The sequence below is a fragment of the Rhinatrema bivittatum genome, chromosome 15 (genome assembly GCF_901001135.1).
Source record: "Rhinatrema bivittatum chromosome 15, aRhiBiv1.1, whole genome shotgun sequence".
NCBI classification, from domain to species: Eukaryota; Metazoa; Chordata; class Amphibia; order Gymnophiona; family Rhinatrematidae; genus Rhinatrema; species Rhinatrema bivittatum.
Genome location: NC_042629.1, coordinates 34,085,629 through 34,106,416, shown reverse-complemented (window position 1 = coordinate 34,106,416; position 20,788 = coordinate 34,085,629). Strand labels below are relative to the sequence as shown.

Here is a 20,788-nt window from a genome sequence, read left to right as displayed (position 1 = left end):
TCTATCAGATAATACCTCAAAATCTTTTAGTAACTTTTCCCTGCTATTAAACACTAGATAACATTTCCATGCGAAAGCTGCTTTTAAAGGACCTATACCACTTTTCCTGCCATAGATCATGGCACTCGCCTTTTTAAAAACCCTTTAGTACATTTGGTTCCATGTTGTAACAAGAGACATCTTCTGGCCCTGTGCTGTTAGAGAAACCTGCTACGCACATCTGGAATTTATAGTGTACAGTTTGCAGTTCTAAATTTTGTTTTTACTGACTTTGCATGTAACATTACATACACTGTAAGCATAATGCAAGCAAATAATGCTCCTCAGAGAATACTGCTGGTATAGCGCAGCTAAAGAAAACGCATTTGGTGGGCATTTAGTTTGGTTTCACTGCACCAGAAGCTACGTGGCATGTTAACACGTGAGCGCATACCACCTGCAGATATGCTTTGGGCTTTCACATGTCACCCACAACGCATTTGTGAAAACTGAATCCCAAATTGTATAATTTTTTTTTCTGCAGTAGAGTATCAAAAATGCCAACTGGCACTGGGGCAAACCTCATTAACCATGTGCATATGCACATGCACTGCTCCTCCACAATATGTTAAATATATAACTAGTCACTGACTTTCTCCATCTGAAATCATTCAGCAAGATACTTTTGGTACAGCATTCTTCCATACATTTAAAGTAATTAGGAACTGGCTCACACTGGAATTTTATTTTGTGGTTTGTAATTGCAGCTTTGATTTGGCTCTGGTGTCTGCTGGCTGAATGTGGAAGCCAGGGTGTGGTTTTTATGGAAGGTTTCAAACACAGGCGATGCTGGACCCCCTGCACCTTGCAGAGGCCGTAAAATCAGGCATGGTGAGGAGGCCCCTGCTGGGCAGAGCCACGCCCTTGTTCCTTCCATCCCTGTCCTGATAGCCCAGGGCAGGGCCCTATTTCCGCTGGAATTCTCAAGCATGACAGATTTTATCAGGGGCTATCATAAAATATTAACTGTGTACGTTATGAACTGACTTAGAGCTGTGGTTCCAAAACACTGAGCTGTCAGAGGTGATGACATTTAGCAGGCACCTTTTTGTTTTAAAGTGACTTTCAAGCTGTGACTTGGTAGAAGCACTTCTAGTGGTCTTTGCTGATTCACCCCCCCCCCCCCCCAACCCCCTTGTGGCCTTCTCTCAGTAACAAAATATACTGTAGTATTTATTCCTGTTTTGGCATTCAGTGGCCAAGAATGATCATTTGAGCTAATGATTTAGGTTATAGCTGAAATAAATATCTTTTCTGTTCCTTGGTCGTGATATCTGCAGTGGCTGTAATAAGCAGCTGGGAGGACAGGAGCCTAGGAATTCACCTCTGTTATATGTGCAGAGTAGTGTACAAGGCCCTCGGATTCAATCGAGCTGAGTGAATCTGGATAAAGAACAGCTGCCGAGCGGCGTTGTGATGTGAAGATTAAGGCCGGAGCTATGAACATGGCAAGCCCTGTTTCTTTCCTCTGCCAACTGTGGGCAAGCTGCCTGACCTCCTTGTGCTAAAGCTTGGATTTTTTTGGGGGGGAGCAGGGACACACTGGGTGTGCAAACTTTGTTTCTTGCAGTGTTGTTTATTTGGACGGCACTATGTAGTGCACTTCCAAGGACCGTAGTAGGAAACATTCACATCGTGCCTCCTGTCAGAATTCTGCACACCATGCAAATGATTTGTAAGAAGGACATGAGGAGAAGTGGAGAGTTGCAACTCTCCAAGACATATGTTTCATAATCACATTTTACCACATTTTCATGTTCACATCTCTGTTTTCCTTCAAATTTTCAAAAGTGTGACAGCCTGGCTCTCGCTGCTGAGCAGGGGGAAATGTAGGCCAGCAGTTTAGACCCTTCGGTGACTTAGCGCCAGAGTAAAGTGAAGCTTTGAATCTTACAAGGCTGCAGTTTAGACACTGAGCCCAGGAGTAGCTCAAGGTTGGTGCCAGAGGGCAGATTCAGACTGCAAAAGGTACGCGCGGAGTTCCCACGCTGCATTAATCAGATCTAAAGTGCTGTTGTGTTACCCAAACCCACAAAAGTAGGGAGGATCTGTCTGGAGGACCCGGGCTGAGGCCACCTGCCTGTTTTCCCTTGAGCCATTCCTTCCGCCAGATGCTAATGTGGAAGGCTTTCTAAATCAAAGCTGCGAACGCTGTCTGCCATTTTGCAGCAGACCTGAATTTATTTGTGGTTTGTTTTTTTTTTCTTTTTAGAACTAATGATGGACTTTGAAATGAAGGGCATGGACCAAGTGGCTCCTGTATATAATGGCTACAGAGGGACGTTAAAGGTAAGTCAACATTGTGGAAGGATTACGGGCCTAACCATGAGAGCCGCCATAACTGGAACTGGAGTTTGGTCCAGGGCTGAGCTGTATTGCAGAACAGCACTAATGTGCAGAAAAATGAATGGCGCTCTGCTCTCAACGACCAGGAAGCAAGAAATAAGTGGCTGGGTTTTATCTGCAAATAAGTTGCTGGGCGCGTTTCCAAAGGAACAAGTGAATCAGATTGTTACTAACCAGCAAAGGGAGTAATTCAAGAGGACACCATTTCTGTTTGTCAGACAGGTCCTTGGGCAAGAGCAGTTACTGTTGTGTTTAACAATAGTGAGGAATGGCCTTTTGCTGTTAGTCGCTGCTGTTTCTGTTCAGACATCTCTTTCTATAATCTGGTTCCTTGCAAAAAAAAAAAAAAGCAAATGGATTGTGGGTTGCTTCCAAGATGGGTTATGATTTGAGCTTTCTATTCTACGGGAGAAAACAAATTCTGCCATGAGGAGAAGGCCGAGAGGGAGATGGGAAAGCAGAGATTTTCCATCTGTCCCGATATTAAAAAAAAAAGATCTGCAAAGCTAGGAGAATAAAGGAGACTTGGGGGGGGTGGAATTGTGGCACCTCCTGTTCCCTGTGTGGATTATTGCTGGAGGCATCACAAAGCAGATGCCAACGTGTCACTTTGCTTGCAATGTATGAAGGAGGTGCTGAGAAGAAACAGAGGAGGACATGTCCCTCCTCTAAAGACATTTTTCTAGCTGTTGGAGCCCATTTGATCCATTAATTGGTGCTTGAGTATTAGTTTTGGGGCTCCTTATTTTTCATTTACCACTCAGGAAGGCCAGATTTTGCCCGAGGTTGTGCTGAGACATTAGCAATCAGCCGGTGGGGTTTCTAGGATGGTCACGGTGAATGTCCATTGTATGCAAATCCAGATTGGCTTGGTGGTTCTTGAGGACAGGGTTGAGAAGTGCTACATAAGGCTGCCCCTCCTCCTTATTTATGGATAGAGCTGCAGATTAGCCTCATTCTCCCTCTTTGTGCTTAAAGTACAGTTGTGTTATATTCTTAATTAACTTTTAATGTCTTGACGCGTGTTACGATATATCATTGTTTCTTACTTATAATTAAGCTCATTTGGATTGGTTTTGAAATTTGGGGGGTTTTCCCCCCTGATCTGTGGGTTATTTATGTTTTTCCGTGTGCTGGATTTGTGCCATTGTAGTTACAGGGAGGCGGGCTATTCAGCGCTCTGCCACTACGCAGTCCAGTTGGCCACGTTCCTTTCACTTCCTCCTCTCCCTTTTCCATTCCCCCTGGCAAAGTTGGACACCCTACCATGTCCTGATTTAATGGTTATTTGGTCTTTTAAGTAAACAACTGAGATACAGATATCTACCATTTTGTCATTCGTTGTCGACGTGCCTCGTTTCACACTTTTATGACACCGCTTTATATTCTGTAATCATTTATTTTTGTTCTTTTCTGTTTGCTAAATAGAAACCTTACCCCCCATTTGCAGCAATCTGTATGCACCAGGGCTTATTTTGTTTATTGCCAATGACTCGACCGTAACTACTGCGAGTAGTTTTCCACTTGCCTTTGCGCTTTCAGCCCTTCCCCATTAGCAACGCGCTGCCAGTTTCTTACCGAGCAGCTCTCACCACCGCTTCTCCACTAGGTGACACACACTTTTTCATAAAATTATTTATTGCATGCTTGTAGGCCAAATTTTTGGTTTGCCCAATAGGATAGAGATGGTATCGGGTGATGTATGAGATTTTTTCAAAACATATTTTTAAAAATTCTTTAATTACACTTTTTTTTTTTTTTGAACAATTTTTTCAAGTATTTTTTGATCATTGTGATATCCACACGATTAAGGGGGTCATTTTCAAAAGCTGTGCGATCACTAAATGGGGGCAGAGTCGGCCCTGGAAGAGGAGGAGTCGGGGCACACCAGGGCCAACACTGCGGACACATCGCTGGCGGCAAAAGGACCCTTATCGTCGCCATTTTTGCGCCAAATACTACACCTTTTATGGTGTAGTTATTCGGTGCGAAAGCTGGCAGCCAGCGCATCGCAGTGGCTTTCGCAGGTCCGCTCCCTGTTACCGCTGGATTTTCTAAGGTCTGCGACCTTAGAAAATCCAGGCCTAAGTTACTTTATGAATAGCTTTATAACTCTCCAGCACATAGCTGCTCCCAGTCTCTTGCTAGATTGGAGGCACTGTCCAGACTCTTCATTACTGTAAATCGGTGTTCTTGAAACTTGCATACATTGATCTCATGCATATTCATTGTGGATATGCTGAAAACCCAAGATCACCAGGGCAGGTTTGGAAAGCCCTACTATAGATACATAGAGACTGTGGATAGTCCAGACAGCTGCATGAGGGGAGGGAGATCCCCATTTGCTTTTTGGCTAGCCTTTCACAATTTTGGGAGGGTGGGGGTTAATAACACTCCTGCAAACGTTTGTGACCATATATATGACCTGTGCCCCTGCTGGCATCTCTGATATGGTGTTTGCATATTCAGGAACATGCTTTCCAGTGGCGTTTTACAAATGAAAACGTGCCAGAATTTATCAAACAATTGCTATGGTACTCAAAGTTTTTATCTACAGCCTTTTCATCCAATACTGTTTAATGCAAAGCGAAGCCAAAGGAAGTTCTGTCGACTTTTCCCGGTGGCTGAAAAACTGAACCTTGCCCGGAGGAGCACGCCATTCTACCACTCTTGCTCCTCTTGTTTATAGCCCGACTGCTGCCGTCTCTCTAAACGGATGGCAGGCACAGGCAGTCGGGCTCCAGTGTTGAAGATGGAGGCACTCTGTCTTACACCAGCCCCTCCCACATATGAAACATCGGCTCTCATGAGCAAATGTAGAGGGCCGGTTAGTAAAGCATGTAACCCGTGGAACATATCCCACCGTGCCATGTGAGGCTTAGATAGCCAGATCTTGCAACTGAGAGCTCTTCAAACACTAGTTTTGTATCAAACCAGCAGCAGCTTGAACATTGTGGCTACGAGAAACATACCCAGAAAGAGATTTAAGAAAATCCTGATTAATGTAGTCATCTTTTATATCACATATCTGAAATAAAAGATATTGCTAAATAATTCCTTTTATTAAATAATTAAATTTTTATTATTAAATAATTAAATTTAAATTATTAAATTTAAATAAAATTATTTTTTTAAATAATTAAATTTATTAATTAAATAATTATAGGTCCTTGTTATTATGTAACTTTTGGCTTCTCTGCTTTGTCTCCGCTAATTATAAAAAAAGTTGTTCCTTATGTTACGTTATGTTATACTGATTTACCCCTGTTCGATGTAAACCGACCTGATAGGGTATTCAACCTTGAAGGCCGGTATAGAAAAATGTTAAATAAATAAATAATAAATATTTTAAAGAATTGTGCAAACTTGAACTGCAAATATATCACACAATTTCCCCGCCGCTCAAACTGAGTCCCAGGATAAATAGTCTTGAAAAGTAGTAGCAGTAATCTATGCAACTTTGAAAGGGAGCTGATGCATGCTGACAATAAAATGTTTATCCTGGGACTCAGTTCGAGCGGCAGCGAAATACATAGACCTACATACAACTGTGGGTGGTATAACATCATACCTATAAGGGAGCTCGGACTGACGTGCCGTGAATACGTGGAAGACAGATCTCTCACCGACGTGATGAGTTGGCACCGCAAGGCAGAGATCCGACCACCAACAGCCGGAGCCCGTCCCTCTGCCGCCGGGGAAGAGGGAGGGAGTTGGGACGAGCGGAACGGCAAGAGCTCTGACTGACGTGCCGTGCCGCAGGGGAAGAAGTGAGTCACATATTGTAGTGATTGAGAGGGGACGGGAGGGGGATGAGAGTGAGGGATGGGATTGGGAGATGATGGGGAGTGACTGAGGAGGGAGAGGGAGGTGAGAGTGAGGGAAGGGGGGTTTCAATGAGCGGGGAGGGAGGCAATGGGAGAAAGAGGGTGAGTAAGACTGAGGGAAGGGAGTTTGAGTGGGGGCAGGGGTGGGAAGGGAGGTTAGTGACCAAGAGGGAGGAGGATGAGTGACCGAGGTGAATGAGCAAGGGGAAGGGGGAATGAGGGAGAAGAAGTGTAGAAGAGCGACATTCTCGGGTCACATAGCAATGACTGAGGAGGGAAGGGGAGGGAGTGGGAGTGAGAATGAGGGGGGGAGGTGAGAGTGAGGGAAGGGGGTTTCAGTGAGAGGGGAGGGAGGCAGTGGGAGAAAGAGGGTGAGTAAGACTGAGGGGAGTTTGAGTGGGGGCAGGGAAGGGAGGTGAGTGGAGGAAGGGGGTGAGTGACCGAGGGGGGAGGAGGATGAGTGACCGAGGTGAATGAGCGACAGGAAGGGGGAGTGAAGGAGAAGAAGTCTAGAAGAGTGCAGTTTCCGAAAACGAACCGAAAAAAAAAAATGTTAATCTAGCCCGTGTTTACGGGCTTATCGGTTAGTCTGATATATTGTGACTGTTGCTGGGATAGTCTTACTGTGAAAGAATGCGATTGCACTTCGATCTGCATTCAAACCCAAGATAATAAACATAACCTGCTTGTTTCAAGGAACACACTTTTGAAATTAATGAACAATAATCTCCTCCCCCCCCCCCCCCCAAGGAAGTCAGACAGGTGAAATAGGGCCCGTTGTAGGGACATCACTTATGGGATCCGTGAATAATGCATTACATCTGAAATAATTAAATCAGATGATATGACTGCTCTTCATGTACACGGCTTACTAGATTTAATGTCGGCAGGGTTGCTATTCTTTACTTCTCCTTCATTAATGATAATTTTTAGCGGGATGTGCATGAATGGATGTATATGTTATGTACATCTATTTTTATCTTGTAAACACATGTATAATACACATGGATTCTGTTAGCATGATTTAAAATAAGGTGATATTTATTCATTTAAATATTTTTGTAATACATTTGTACTTTGATATATTTGCAGTTCAAGTCTGTATAATTCTTTAAAATATTAACATTGTTTAGTAATCATTTATTTTAAATGTAATTCTTTTCTTTGTTAATATATTACATGTTAATTGTCTTACACCTCTGCATTTTATTGTAATATCGGATATCTGAACACGTGACTCTTTAAAAGGAATACTTAAAAAAAAAAAAGTTAATCCCCATGATTTAACTGTTCTGGAAGAGTGAATTTGTCCTTCACTCTTTGCCTGCATCCACCCTCATCAGAGAAGCTCTTTGAGGGATGTTTTCTCAAACAAGAGAGTGCTTCCTCTAGGTTGTTGTGTGTCTCAGTAATCTCAGACAGTCCAGGCGAACTCGCAGGATGTCCCCTCTGTATGCCCCATATCCTGATGCTCAAGGAGATTACTGTGATTACCAGTGTACCAGTCACCTTCCACTCTGGTCACTGCCCTCCCTCGTTGTGCTTTGTTTATAAAGCGTTCAGCCCTGTACCCCATGGAGGTGAATGCTTTCTCAGCTGGTGTGTTTTGGGATCCTGTGGTGACGACCGCAGCACGAGTTGGTGCATCCGTACAGTGCTTGGGGATGCTCTGTTGACTGAAAGCCTCTGGATGTGCCCGTGTTTTTTGTCCTATAATCTCTCTGGTGTCGTGTTTTAGCTGGAAGACTCCAGTGATAGGGGTGTGAAATGCCTAGTACCCTTGCATGAGTGGACATCCGTATACTCTCGGTTTGGTCTATAGAGTGCCCTGGGTTTCTGGGTGGTGGTGGTGTTGGTCACGGCTTATGTTTACTGAAGCACTCCTCTTCTGGCTGCAGCTTTATGTTGGTAGTAGTAACACTTGAGATGAATAAGCTTTGTTATTGGGGGAATGGCTAATGCTCCTCTGTAGCTATGAAGCACGAGGAAAGAATGTGCTCTGGGCTGATGCAAGTCCATTTTACAGAGTGTAAATGAGATGGAATATAATTACGCCCAGAACTGAAGCCGGCCTTCTTTAGTCATCCTACTTACTTGGTAGAACATTATAATTATTTTATTAAAAAATAAGATTTTAATCACTAGGATAGTGTTCAGTAGGGAAGGATCATTTTATTAGGTTTTTGGTTTGTTTTTTTTAACCATACAGTGAGCAGAATAGTGTTAAAGATCATGTTGTATGGAGCCAGCCGCAGGGCTCAACTGGCATGCAGAGGACTCTGTGTGAGTTGCCTGTCTGGGAATGACGGCTTGGGTAGATCATGGAGGTGCCCCTCGCTGCTACAGGTGCCAAGAGGGGCACTGACGGGGCTCGCTCTGGTAGGAGACTTCCCTTCCATCCCTCCCACCAAAGCCCGTGGCCAGTGAGACGACAAACTGTTGGCCAGTCATCTAGAGGCAGGAAGCATGGAGATGGCCTTAGGCCCAGGAAGAGATCTAGGAATAGACTTGGCAAAGATGAATATTAGTAAACCAAACCGTGGAAGGTTTTAGAGAATATGGATTAAATTGTGACTGCTAATGGAGTTAACATTTTGTTTACGTTTTCTGCTCTTTTTCAGCGCCAGGCTGCCTTTGATGTCTTCGGTGGCTCCACTTCCTTGCTCACGGGGTTATTTTCCTCATTCGATGAAGAGCAAGAGGTGCCGACAGGTCTGGACGCCGTTTCTCATGGTAAGCCGTCTTGTTGAATTTGGGGTGTGTGGGTCTTCGTACTGTAGCCATGTAAAGCAGTGGTGTAACTAGTCTTCCTCACAGAATCTGCTTGCCACCTCTCTCCTCCTCTGCTTGTTACCAGTTTGTTTGTTTTTGTTTAAGTTTCATTCTTGGGTGCCTCTCTTAATAAAATGGTTTACGCTTTGGCCAGGCTCTCTGATTTTTTAAAATTTCCTCCTTTTGGGTTTGGCTGTGTTGGTTGTACTAGGTTCACAATTTGAAAGTCGGGCAGTGGTTTCTGATGATGAACAATATAGATGTACCCCAGTATTCGATTCATAGTTGTGAGGCTGCCTTACTAAGAGGGACTTTCATATACACGCAGAGAGCAATTTTCAAAGCCTTTTGTTCAAGTAACTAGTAACTTTATTTATTTTTACCTGGCTAAAAAGTGCTGCCCTCTGCTCAGCGTGAATTTCCAGAATGTGCATGCTTGTAGTCAGGCTAAAAAAGACGTTCTCAAGGGAAGAGGAGAATCGCTCGTGTACATGGGTTTTCAAAAGCTGTAGCCCCATCTTACACAATTACCCAAATAAGGAGAACCTTATATCATATAACATGTATCATTTAAAACACACATTTATTTAAGAAAGACACAACTTAATATAAACCCACATATACAGTCATACATTTAAAATATCACAAACGTGAAAGTCATATAGGCAGGAAATATTCATAAACAAGATGTAAACATAAACAATATAACATTCAGATGAATCATCCATATATTGTATTAAAGTGCTTCTAAGTGCAAGTTCTCGTAGCTTTCAGTTTCACAGCTCTCCTCCGTTAAATTCTCATGGCTTTGAGCTTCACAGTCCTCCTTCATGAATTTAACGGAGGAGAGCTGTGAAACTGAAAGCTACGAGAACTTGCACTTAGAAGCACTTTAATACAATATATGGATGATTCATCTGAATGTTATATTGTTTATGTTTACATCTTGTTTATGAATATTTCCTGCCTATATGACTTTCACGTTTGTGATATTTTAAATGTATGACTGTATATGTGGGTTTATATTAAGTTGTGTCTTTCTTAAATAAATGTGTGTTTTAAATGATACATGTTATATGATATAAGGTTCTCCTTATTTGGGTAATTGTGTATATTGGGGAACCAATATTTGATTATTTTCCCTCAGTTATTGTATACCTTGGTAGCCCCATCTTAGCCATCCACACAATTGGCAGGTGCAAAATATGTGTTTCGCCTTAGTGCCCGTATTTTATGCTAATTTTTCAAAGGAAAACTACCGGGATGAAAAATGAGCTATTAAATACACATGGTAAAAGTATCTACGTAGTATGCACATTAATAAAAAATGCACCCCCCCACAAATGAATATCTTGAAATACATAAACTGCTACTAATCAATAGGGAGTAACCACTGCTTGTTGCCAGCAGTAGTAGCTTGAGATCTGTTTAATGTTTAGGTACTTGCCAGGTACTTGTGACTTGGATTGGCCACAGAACGCTGGGCTTGATGGACCCTCTGTCTGACCCAGTATGGCAACTTCTTATGTTCTTATTTCTAACTGAGTGAGTGTAACCAACTTTTTCTTCCCTTCACCTGCAATCCTAAATACTGTCCCGTATAATAACAGGTTGTTTACTCCCTTCTTAGACTTGAACAGCTGTGAATTGCCTCTCTTGACACCATGCAGCAAGGCGGTGATGAGCCAGGCTCTGAAAGCCACTTTCAATGGCTTCGCCAAGGAGCAGCGTCGGCTTGGCATTCCCAGCAGTAAGTGGCCGTTTCAGTGACTCTGCGCTCTTCAGCGGATTGTCAGTACATTGGGATTTAAAACGCTTCATAGTAACGGCCTGCGAGGCGCCCCTGTTGAGGAGCTGTGCCAAGTAGAAAGGCTGGGGAGTGGGAAAGGCGTTCCTCGGTGTCAGGTGATTTTTGGTGGTCGGGATTGAAGTGGATGGACTGTCAGCAGCACTATGCACAAGGCTAGAGGGGACCGGGCCTGGATTTGTCAATAGGCACACTAGGCCTGTGCCTAAGGTGGCAAAATTCTAGGGGGACACAAGCTGGCTGAAGACTTCCTGCCTTGCAGCCATGCTGAATCTCAGCAGAAAACAGCTCTCTGTTTCCTTATTCAGCCCTTCCCCTCCTCAATCCCAGAACTTCCCTCTCTCTCCTTCCTTTTCTCCCATCCTGAATTCCTAATCTCACACCCCCTTCACTCTTCGACTATCCGTCTCCAGTTCTTCTCCGGTCCTTTCCCCATCCTTGGTCCTCTCATCTCCTCCTCTTCTCTCCTTCCCTGAGATCTCTTCCCTGTACTGATACCTTGAGATCCTTTCTTCCTCGGACTGTAAATTGTGGAGGAGAAGCCTAGTGATTTAGAGCATTGGGCTACGAACCAGGAGACCAGGGTTCGAGTCCCATTGTCTTTCTTTGTGATCTTGGGCAAGTCACTTTACCCTCCTTTGCCTCAGGTACAAAACATTAGATTGTGAGCTCTCTGGGGATAGGGAAATACCTGCAGTATCTGAATGTAATCCGCTTTGAAGTGCTGAAAAAGTGCGAAAAACGGAATATAAATCTAAATATCCAGGCACAAGGACAATTTATAATGCGATATAAAAGCTGAAATGTTTGTCAGTGCACATCAGAATTTTCACATTTTTGCCACAGAATCTACCCTCGAGCTGCGATAGGAGCGCTGAGTCTGTGCCTGTTATCCAACCTTTCTCCGGTGGGAGATGGGGCGGAGGGGTGGCAAAATCCTAAATCTGTCCCTGGAGGGGGCTGAAGGCAAGGAGTGGCTTCCTATCTCCTAGGGCAGACAGAATCTAGACACAGGAGAAAGGGAGTTGACAGGGCTTTAAAATCTACCTTTTCTATTTTGTCATCATCCCGGGAATTATCAAACTGGATTCTTTAACCTATGTTGCATATCCAGCAAGCATTTTTAAACTCAGAGACTTTGAACTACAGGTCTGCCTTATTGTACTGTACTACATGAGACTGTAACCCCATCGCTATTCGATTATACCAGATCAGAAGAATTGTGAGATTCTCAGTTAATCCACATGCCTTAAACTGGCAAAGACCTTGTACAGGGGATTGAGTTTGTCATGAAGCAGCATTGCCTTTGTGGCAAGATTGAGCGCTCCTGTAACGTAGCCTGCACAAAGCAGTGGCAGTAGATTTTCTGGAAGGCTTGCAGCTTCCTTTCCAGCATGTCTCTCTAATGGAGGTTTCCTTCTGCTGTATTTGCAGATCCGTGGTCGTGGACTGAGAACCAGGTGTGCCAGTGGCTTCTGTGGGCAGTGAACGAGTTCAGCCTGGAGAATGTGAACTTCCAGAGGTTTATCGTGAACGGCCAGGCCCTCTGCAATCTGGGAAAGGAGCGCTTCCTGGATCTGGCTCCTGACTTTGTGGGCGATATTCTCTGGGAACACCTAGAGCAGATGATGAAAGGTAATGGGACAGGTAGTCGGCCATAGGAACTGGAGACACTGAATAGAAAAGCAAACATTTTCAGCACACACACCATATCCAGATTCCTCAAAATAGCACCTTGCCCGTTTGGGGTTTTTTGGATTAATTAGTATCTTTTTGGGTCTTATTCATGCTTTCCCTTTCATTTTTGTCCTAATATACTATAGTTCCTATTTTGCAAATTGTACATAATTTTTTTAAATCTTATTTTAAAAAAATTCTCCCGTTCAAAGTCCACCCTTCGTTCATGCTTCACACATCAGTGTGATACCTTCACGGAGTTAACACATGGATCTATAGAGCAGAGCTCTGGTTCACTTAGATTCATAGCAGTGAGAGTGGTTAAAGAATAGCTTTTAAATATTTCGATGCTGGTGGCTGTAATCTGGACCAAAGGCACATGAAACCTCAAAGATGCTCCCCCTAGCAGGGTGTAGATGAGGTCCTTTGTTGAATGTGAACACCAAAATGTTGGTTCTGATTTCAGATTATCAAGCGAAGGCAGAGGATGAGTATCTGTGTAATTCACATCTCACTTCGGGTACGCACTGGATCAATACAAACTCATTGGGTAAGTTTCCCTAACTGAGCCAATCCAGTCAAAGCCTCTTTTCACCTTTAAACTAGCTTTATGTGGGGAGTGTCAGATTTAGTTTTCCTGTAAGTTCTTGTTCTGAGTAAGTTCTGTTTTAACAGAGGGCCAGCTCTGTCGACCTGCACAGTGGTATGGAAGAGTTGTTTGGGTCTCGTGGGGAGTCGGGCACACCACAGAGGGTCTGCGCTCAAGCCCCAGCAGGATGGGAAAATGGCTGCATTGTGTGACTGTGCATTGTGTGGCAGCACCTACCAGTCACCGATTTAGCAAGCCTGTTGGATGTTCTAGTGTTGCTCTGCCATGCCGTCAGTGATCCTGGTCGTGGAGGGTGGAAGGTGTGATTAGAGGCAAAACCAAGCAAGATAACAGATGCTGCCGGTGATATACCTTACAGAATAAAAGTCATCTTGAATGCTTCTGCTTATCGCAGACAGTAATCGCACCTCTTAGGGTAGAAGCATTATCATTTGCCATTCTTACTCACATGAAAATCTGGCATCTACACATTTTCATATTCCGAGATGGTTTTATAATCTTATTTTAAAATATAGCCAGGGACCAAAGCATTCTGTAACCTTGCCACTCTCTCCTGCTTTGCCAGTGGTACAGGAAACTCTTTAGTTTGAAATTATATATAGAAAAATAATTGTACTTGTTCCTTGTTGGCTGGAAGTATGCATAAAACCAGTTTAAGTTTAGGTAAGGCAAGTAGTGGGCCAGTCTATCTCACCAGCTAATAATTGGTCTGACTGTTGTCACGTGTGCCTTGCTGAGTATCTCTTCCTTGCTGAGAAATCCATGAATATCTTTAGTGCTTTTACAGGTGTGTAAGTGATGTATTTGGGTTTACAAACTCATGAGACAGGTATCTTGGAATGTAACGAGGAACCTTGGCATTATACTTGAATCGCTGGTTTGATGCCACGGCATCTAACATAACGAAGTTCATTTTTGGAGCTGTTTCTTAAATGTAATAAGCAGAAGCCACATCCCTCTGAGCACCAATATGCATGGCCACAAGTCCAGGGATGCTACACGGGGCAGTGTTGAGCGGTTTTTATTCTAAGATGCTAGCTGTGCAATATTCTCGCATAGGTATTTAGTCTACTCTCTTTAAAGAAAGAAACCTAACAACGAGGAAACAGGAGAATATTTCTTAATATCAAATACATCAGTAAGCGAAAATGAGAATAATAGCCCTTGCGTTTTGTGTCTTATAGGTTTCAGTTTGGATCATCTCCAGTGTGCCGCGCAGGTGCCTAGCTATCCTAAAGCGGATCTCCTGAGTGAGCTGTGCCAGGCGCCAGTGGGCTCTGATCTGTGCCCTCCAGACCAGGAATTTCAGGGATACCCCAAGTCTTGCTTGGAGACTGTCAGTGTTAACAGCTACTGCTCCATGAGTCAAGATTTCACAAGGAGCAACATGAGCATATTCCTCAATAACTCTGGTGAGAGTCAGCAGATACAGTCTCCAGGAATCATTTGTTTGATTTATGCTTTTGCATATTAGCTTGTGACTAAGGCCTGAACCAATCTGATGCCTTCAGTTCCTTTTTAATTTTGCACTAACTAGTGATCATCTAGTTCACCTTCATAATGCTGGAGGTTGAAAAAAATGGCAAAAATATTCTCACTTTCCGGTCATTTTTACTATTGGATAATGCTATGTGAGAGTGGCTTGACAGGACCTGTCCTAGTGACAAGAGCCTCCAGTGTTTTTATATCTAGAAGAATTTTTAACAGACCTGTGGAACTATGGGGCTACATGGGTGGAGGCAAACTAACCAATCATATCGCTTGATTTTGATCTTCCATTTTAAAACCCATAAAATTCAGCCACTGTCAGCCATCTACTAATGAGTGCTGAGCTTGATGCTGGCTGTTCTTATAAATCTCACACCATGTTCTTCATCCCTTTTTAGGGGCATCCACAGACCATGACTCTGGGGACAGTGGCACCGAGAGCTTTGAGAGTACAGATTCGCTACTTCAGTCTTGGACTAGCCAGTCGTCTTTAGTGGACATGCAGCGGGTGCCGTCCTTTGAGAGCTTTGAAGAGGACTGCAGCCAGTCCCTGTGCATAAACAAACCAACCATGTCTTTCAAGGACTACATTCAGGACAGAAATGACCCAGTGGAGCAAGACAAACCTGTCATACCAGCAGCAATCCTGGCAGGATTTACAGGTAAACTATCTGACTGCAATAGGCCCTTTGAGACTGTTTATAGGAGTGCCCTTCCCATATGCTCAAAGGCTGTTCCTCATTTTAGAAATTTAGTACTTGCATTGCTGTGCTTCTGATATGAGCAGTCGGCTGTTGAATTTGACAGGCCTCAGCCAATCCAGTGCGTCAGTAGTAAACCGGTTGAGTGAAGTCCATCCGCCTTCAAGACGGTGAATGGAATACTCCTCAAGCAGATGATCAGCCATTTGTATTTCTCCATATTCACGGGCTGTGGAGTTACAAAGATTCCAACTATGCCTAGTTGTTAAAGCATCCAATGGCAATATACAAACTAAATGGCACCACTCTTCATATGGTAATTTGCAGCTTAGAGGGGTAAAGAAGATAGGCAGCAGTTATGCCTTAGTATACGCCACTCAGAATTCTAGCATTTCAAGTGCAATAGAACTTATCCAAGACCAGAAAATGAAGGAGAATAATCAGTGCCAGCAGCAGGAGCATTAACATTTCTTTGCCTGCTGCTACACTATACTAGATACAGTTCTCACTGGGAGCAAGTCAATAATTCTAGACCAAAAAAACTGATGCATCTCACTTCTGTTAGTACCTTCCCCATGTCTGCCAATTTTTATTCATTTGAGGCCCAGTAGTTATCGGGTGCTGAGAAAGTGACATGAAACTCTTGAGTAGTATCCCTGTATTTCCTTAGTTATATAGCCAGCTGAAGACTGAGCCACTAAGGATATAATCAAGAGCAGGAGAACTGGTGCTCTGAGAGGCTGGTCATGACTGACAAAAGCATACTTTCCATCTGAATACTATGTGGCAGGGACCAGTCTCCATATGCTTTATCTGGTACGAAACCGTATATACCAAGAGCAGCGGGTAAATAAATGTTAGAAATATTAGAGAAAAAAATGGTCTCTTTAGTAGATAGAAACAGAAACACAGAATATGGCAGCAGTTGACATAAGGCCCGTCTGGTCTGGTCAGTGTATTCCTGTTGTAATACAATAAGGCTCCAGTTGATCTCTGAATTTCCCTTTACAACTAAAGATCGTCTGTGCTTATCCCTTGCTGCCTTGAATTCTATTTTTTTATTTTGCCTCCACTAGGAGGTTGTTCCATGCATCCATCCTCCTTTAGAGAAACATCTTCGAGCCTCGTATCGTGACCTCTTGTTCTAGAACTTTCTTGCCACTGGAAAAAAGTTTGCTTCTTCTACGTTATTTATACTGTTGTGAGGCAAACGTTTGTTTCAGTAGATAAGTTCTAGAGCAAGAGTCAAATGATGCTTTAAGTAAGAATGAAAGCTACATGTCAGCCTAGGCTGGAATTAAGCAAGAGATCCAATTTCTCTCAGAGTCCGTCATTAGTTTAGAAGCATGTCTGTGTTTTAACTCTTTTTTTTAAATTATACTCCATGCTGTTTATTCAGTCCCACCTAGACGTTAATCATTTTGAGAGAGAAATTCAAGTTTCAGCCTTCCCTGTACATGCAACTCCTCCTATTGGGATGATATTTCACAGTTCTCCTGACCTCTGTTTTGACAGGCAGTGGACCGATCCAGTTATGGCAGTTTTTGTTGGAGCTGTTGACTGATAAATCCTGCCAGTCCTTTATCAGCTGGACTGCTGATGGCTGGGAGTTCAAGCTCACCGACCCGGATGAGGTGCGTGGATGATGTGGCAGCTCGATGCGGTGCTTAAATGGCACATTCAGCGATGGCTTTCTCCTACCTTTCATCTCCCTAGGAAACTGTGCCTTAGTAACGAGGAAGAATGCTAATAGCGCATTTAAGAAAGGCCACCTTGCGGATTCTTAGTTTTTTTGTTGTTGGGTTTTTTTTTAATGGGGTATAGTGTGTTGTGTTAGGCACAGAAGGGATTGGATGTATCATTATTTAAATGAATTGGAATTTTGATTAAATAATTTATAGTACCTAACATTTAAAAGGTTGGGGGAGACCTCTGCCCCAAAAGATTTGACCCCCTCAGTGTTTCAGCTGTGAGAGTCCATTCTGGTAAGAACACAAACTTGCTGTCCACTACAGGCCGGGGAAGGGCCTTCGTTCTCGTTGTTTTTCCCTGGAAATTTCTCATTATTTATCAGAACGAAAAAAAAAATTGGGAGAAAATCAGTGGGGGGGAGGAATTCAACTCATTATTTTTTTTCTACTGATTTTTCTCCCACTTTTGTTCATTCTAATAAATACTGAGGAATTCCTAGGGAAAAACCACCATTAAAAGCTGAAAGTGAAGGTTCCTAATTATGGGGTAAATAAAGGGAAAGCTGCATATGTGAAACGAGTCGCAGGACTCTAACCCTGGTATGTAGGAAGAGAGGCCCACCCGCCCCCGCTATCCACCCAAAATTAAAATGTTAATGGAAAGTTTCTTTTTTAACTTGCTCTTCAGAGGATGTGCTGGAAATTGCGCTCTTCCACCATGCTTTTGAGCTCATGGTGCACCTCTCAATGCTAATCAGAAACTCTGTTAAATATTTTCAAAGCCCTGGCTTGGCGGCTGAGGATGGAGCAGAATTGTAGCAGTGCACACCTGATGTGTCCTTAAAACAATTTTTGCTTTTTTTTACACCACTTTTTCAAAATTTGTCTGTTCAGCAGCTGCCATCCTCGAGCTACTGCACTGCACTATAGTTGATAACATCGGAATTTGTTTATCTGCCTTGGTTTCCATGCATCCAAGCAAGTTATAATGTCAGAGGAAGTCCGGGGGGTCAAGGTAGTTTTAGTTCTTTGATACTATAAATCTTTTTTTTTTTTTTTTTTTTTTTTAACAATATGGAGAAGTTAGTAAGAGATGCATCTAAAGAAAAAAAGCTTGATGTACTGTGTTTATCACAATTCCAGTTTCTGCTTCTCATATTTAAGGTTTCCTAGAGTGGTGGAAACTATCTGCTCACTACAGTTTCCTGAGTTTCCATATTTAATTGCCATCTTTGTGTGCTCGCAGGTCGCAAGGCGGTGGGGAAGAAGGAAGAACAAGCCTAAGATGAATTACGAGAAGCTGAGCCGAGGTCTGCGCTATTATTACGACAAGAACATCATCCACAAGACGTCCGGCAAGCGTTACGTGTACCGCTTTGTGTGCGACCTCCAGAACCTGCTGGGCTACACTGCAGAGGAGCTACACGCCATGTTGGGGGTGCAGCCGGACACCGAGGACTGAGCCCTACCACCTCTGCGTCCAGGAGCGGACGTTCACTGACCGCACCGCAAAAAAAAGGACCCAGGGAGACCGGAACAGTGGAACTCTTAGCAGAGACGGGTCTATAAAGAAAGGAACTTGTAGGGGAGGAAAGCAGGAGGAAATGGCAGCCTAATTTCCAAGCCCTCAGGGCCGGTTTTACCTCTTAAGTCCTGCCGTGCTAGTCCTTGGAGCAGCTTGGCCTGGGCAGTGCAATCCACATCCTCCAGCAGCCGGCACAAATCAGATCGTGCTGCATGGGGTGGACGTCAGTAGCCCCCCCCCCCCGGACTCTGTCGCAGACTTTTTTTTTTTTTTTTTCTTCAAGACCAAAGATTTACAGAGAAGCTTAATGTCGTCATGTGCCCCACCCCCCACCAATCCCCATTGCTTGCACAGGACCAGCCCTGCTTAGCTAAAACTGTGATACTGTGCAATAGAGAAAGCCCTTAATCCTTGTTGAAAGCAACACGACCTGCTTTTGTGATCACCCTTCTGGTATTGACCTCATTTTATTCTACAAAAGCACACGCTAAGTAGGTAGTGTGTCTGTTTTGTTTTTGGTGTCCGTTAGTTGCAAATCACATCATTTCAAAAACTGGTCTGTATATATTACTTTCAGTGAAAATCCAGAGGCCTGTAAAAAGCTGGATGTTGCAGTTCTGATGCATTCTCAGTGGTCTGCATGAATGTGACCTTGTGTATGTGCACATGAACCTCTTTCTGGCCAGATGGAATATTGTAAAGAATGGGATAGGGCCATGGCAGTCTAAGTCCCAGACTGATTGCTATCATTTGTAAAACAGGAAGGGGTCCTGCTTGGATCTATGAAACAATAATTATAATGTGATCGGTCTGGATAGTTTACTTTCAGATGCTGCCTTAGGTTTTGCAAATGTTTCTTGAAGTTTCTAGGATGGAAAAAAGTAAACACCTTAGACTTAAACAGATCCCAAAGGCTGATGCAGAGCAAAGTAATTGCCCAGTTTTATGATTAAAGCAGGAGGGACCTCTCTAGAGCTGGGCAGATATCCTGACTCCTTTTGTTACAGGGGCAGGGAAGGTGGTGGGCCTTGTCAATGGATGGCAGAAAACAAATGGGTATATGGCATGGCCCGGCTGCTTTTTATAGAGTTGCTACCAACAATGTTAGAAGAAACCAAAAATTGAGGAGGAATAGAGTTGTGATGTGCGTTTTGTTTTGTGAAGGAACATTTTGCTCAACCTCTGCCAATCCTGTAGGGCCGGTCCTGCGCTGCCACCTGACATGCAAGTTACGGAAGCTTGATATCGGGGAGGCAGATTTTTACAATAGGGGAATGGCCCTCCCCAAAAAAATAATAGTTTTGCAGAAGTCAATAGAAGAGCTATAGCAGAGCCAGGAAAGGAAAGTGGGCAATGCCATCCACTTTCACCTGCTAATGATGGATGAAATACAGTTTGGGGAGGTGCTTGCTTACCGTCGACCTCAGTAAGAACAAAGTCTTACCAAAGGTAGTTTTTTTAAGTCATTGGGCAAATGTCTTTTGGAGCAAACAGACTGTCTCCCTTTCATACCAGACTGTACAATTTCAGCCTTGTGCTGCTTTTGTTCTCTGTTTTTGTCTGCAAAGAGGACCGAGGTGGTGTGAGATAAATTATACAAAATGTTCTTTTAAAATCAGTCTGTTTTTATATAGCTCATTTTTTTTCCCCTTTTTTGTAAGTCGATCTGTGGAGATATCCTTTCCCCTAGTGTATAGGATGAAAGTATGAATTCTATTTTTGGAAATAATTATTTGACTCCTTTTCAGAGATCAGGAGGGATTTATGTAGCAGCTGTTTTTTACTGCAAACAATTGTATTCACTGGACACTGTAATTTAAAAAAAAACTATTTTTTATTTGTGCTCTGTGTAAATTGAACCTTGTACAGTTTGCTGAGTTAAAAAAAAAAATCAAAATCTTTATTGAAATTTTTTTGGGAAATTAAGACTTGTGGTTTGTGTTATTGATTCACTTTGGGGGCTCAAGTCATAATGATTTTGGGATGTGAATAGCAAGAAATTTTCAGGCCTCGTTATATACTCAATAAATAATCACAGGCTGAAAAAAAAAATATTTGGGATATGCAGGAAAAAGAGTGGCTAGAGATCTTGCACTTCCACACACAGCCATGGCTTTAACCACTTATTGAACATCTCCATCTTGGCTGGCATTGCACTGCTGGGCATCAGAAGAATGGTGGCTCCCTGTGCAGAACCATCCTGCCAGCCCACAGACCCAGGATGCCTGCTTTACCAATTTGTAGCTGCTACCAGCCAACTCAACTTGTTCTTGCCACCAGAGCAGCTCATCTCACCTCTGGAGAA

At 43.2% G+C, this 20,788-nt stretch overlaps 1 protein-coding gene across 3 annotated transcripts in view; it reads left to right on the top strand.

Moving 5' to 3' along the window:
- ETS2 (ETS proto-oncogene 2, transcription factor) overlaps positions 1-20,409 on the top strand; it is an 83,499-nt gene extending 63,090 nt beyond the window's left edge. For all 3 annotated transcript variants that reach the window (XM_029578223.1, XM_029578224.1, XM_029578222.1), the window contains 9 exons: positions 2,252-2,328; positions 8,834-8,945; positions 10,615-10,734; positions 12,226-12,426; positions 12,935-13,018; positions 14,263-14,490; positions 14,965-15,228; positions 16,783-16,901; positions 18,205-20,409. In XM_029578223.1, coding sequence (XP_029434083.1) covers positions 2,257-2,328; positions 8,834-8,945; positions 10,615-10,734; positions 12,226-12,426; positions 12,935-13,018; positions 14,263-14,490; positions 14,965-15,228; positions 16,783-16,901; positions 18,205-18,420 — 1,416 coding nt within the window. In that variant the 5' untranslated portion in view covers positions 2,252-2,256 and the 3' untranslated portion in view covers positions 18,421-20,409. The remainder of the gene's footprint in view (positions 1-2,251; positions 2,329-8,833; positions 8,946-10,614; positions 10,735-12,225; positions 12,427-12,934; positions 13,019-14,262; positions 14,491-14,964; positions 15,229-16,782; positions 16,902-18,204) is intronic.
- Positions 20,410-20,788: the final 379 nt, after the last annotated feature.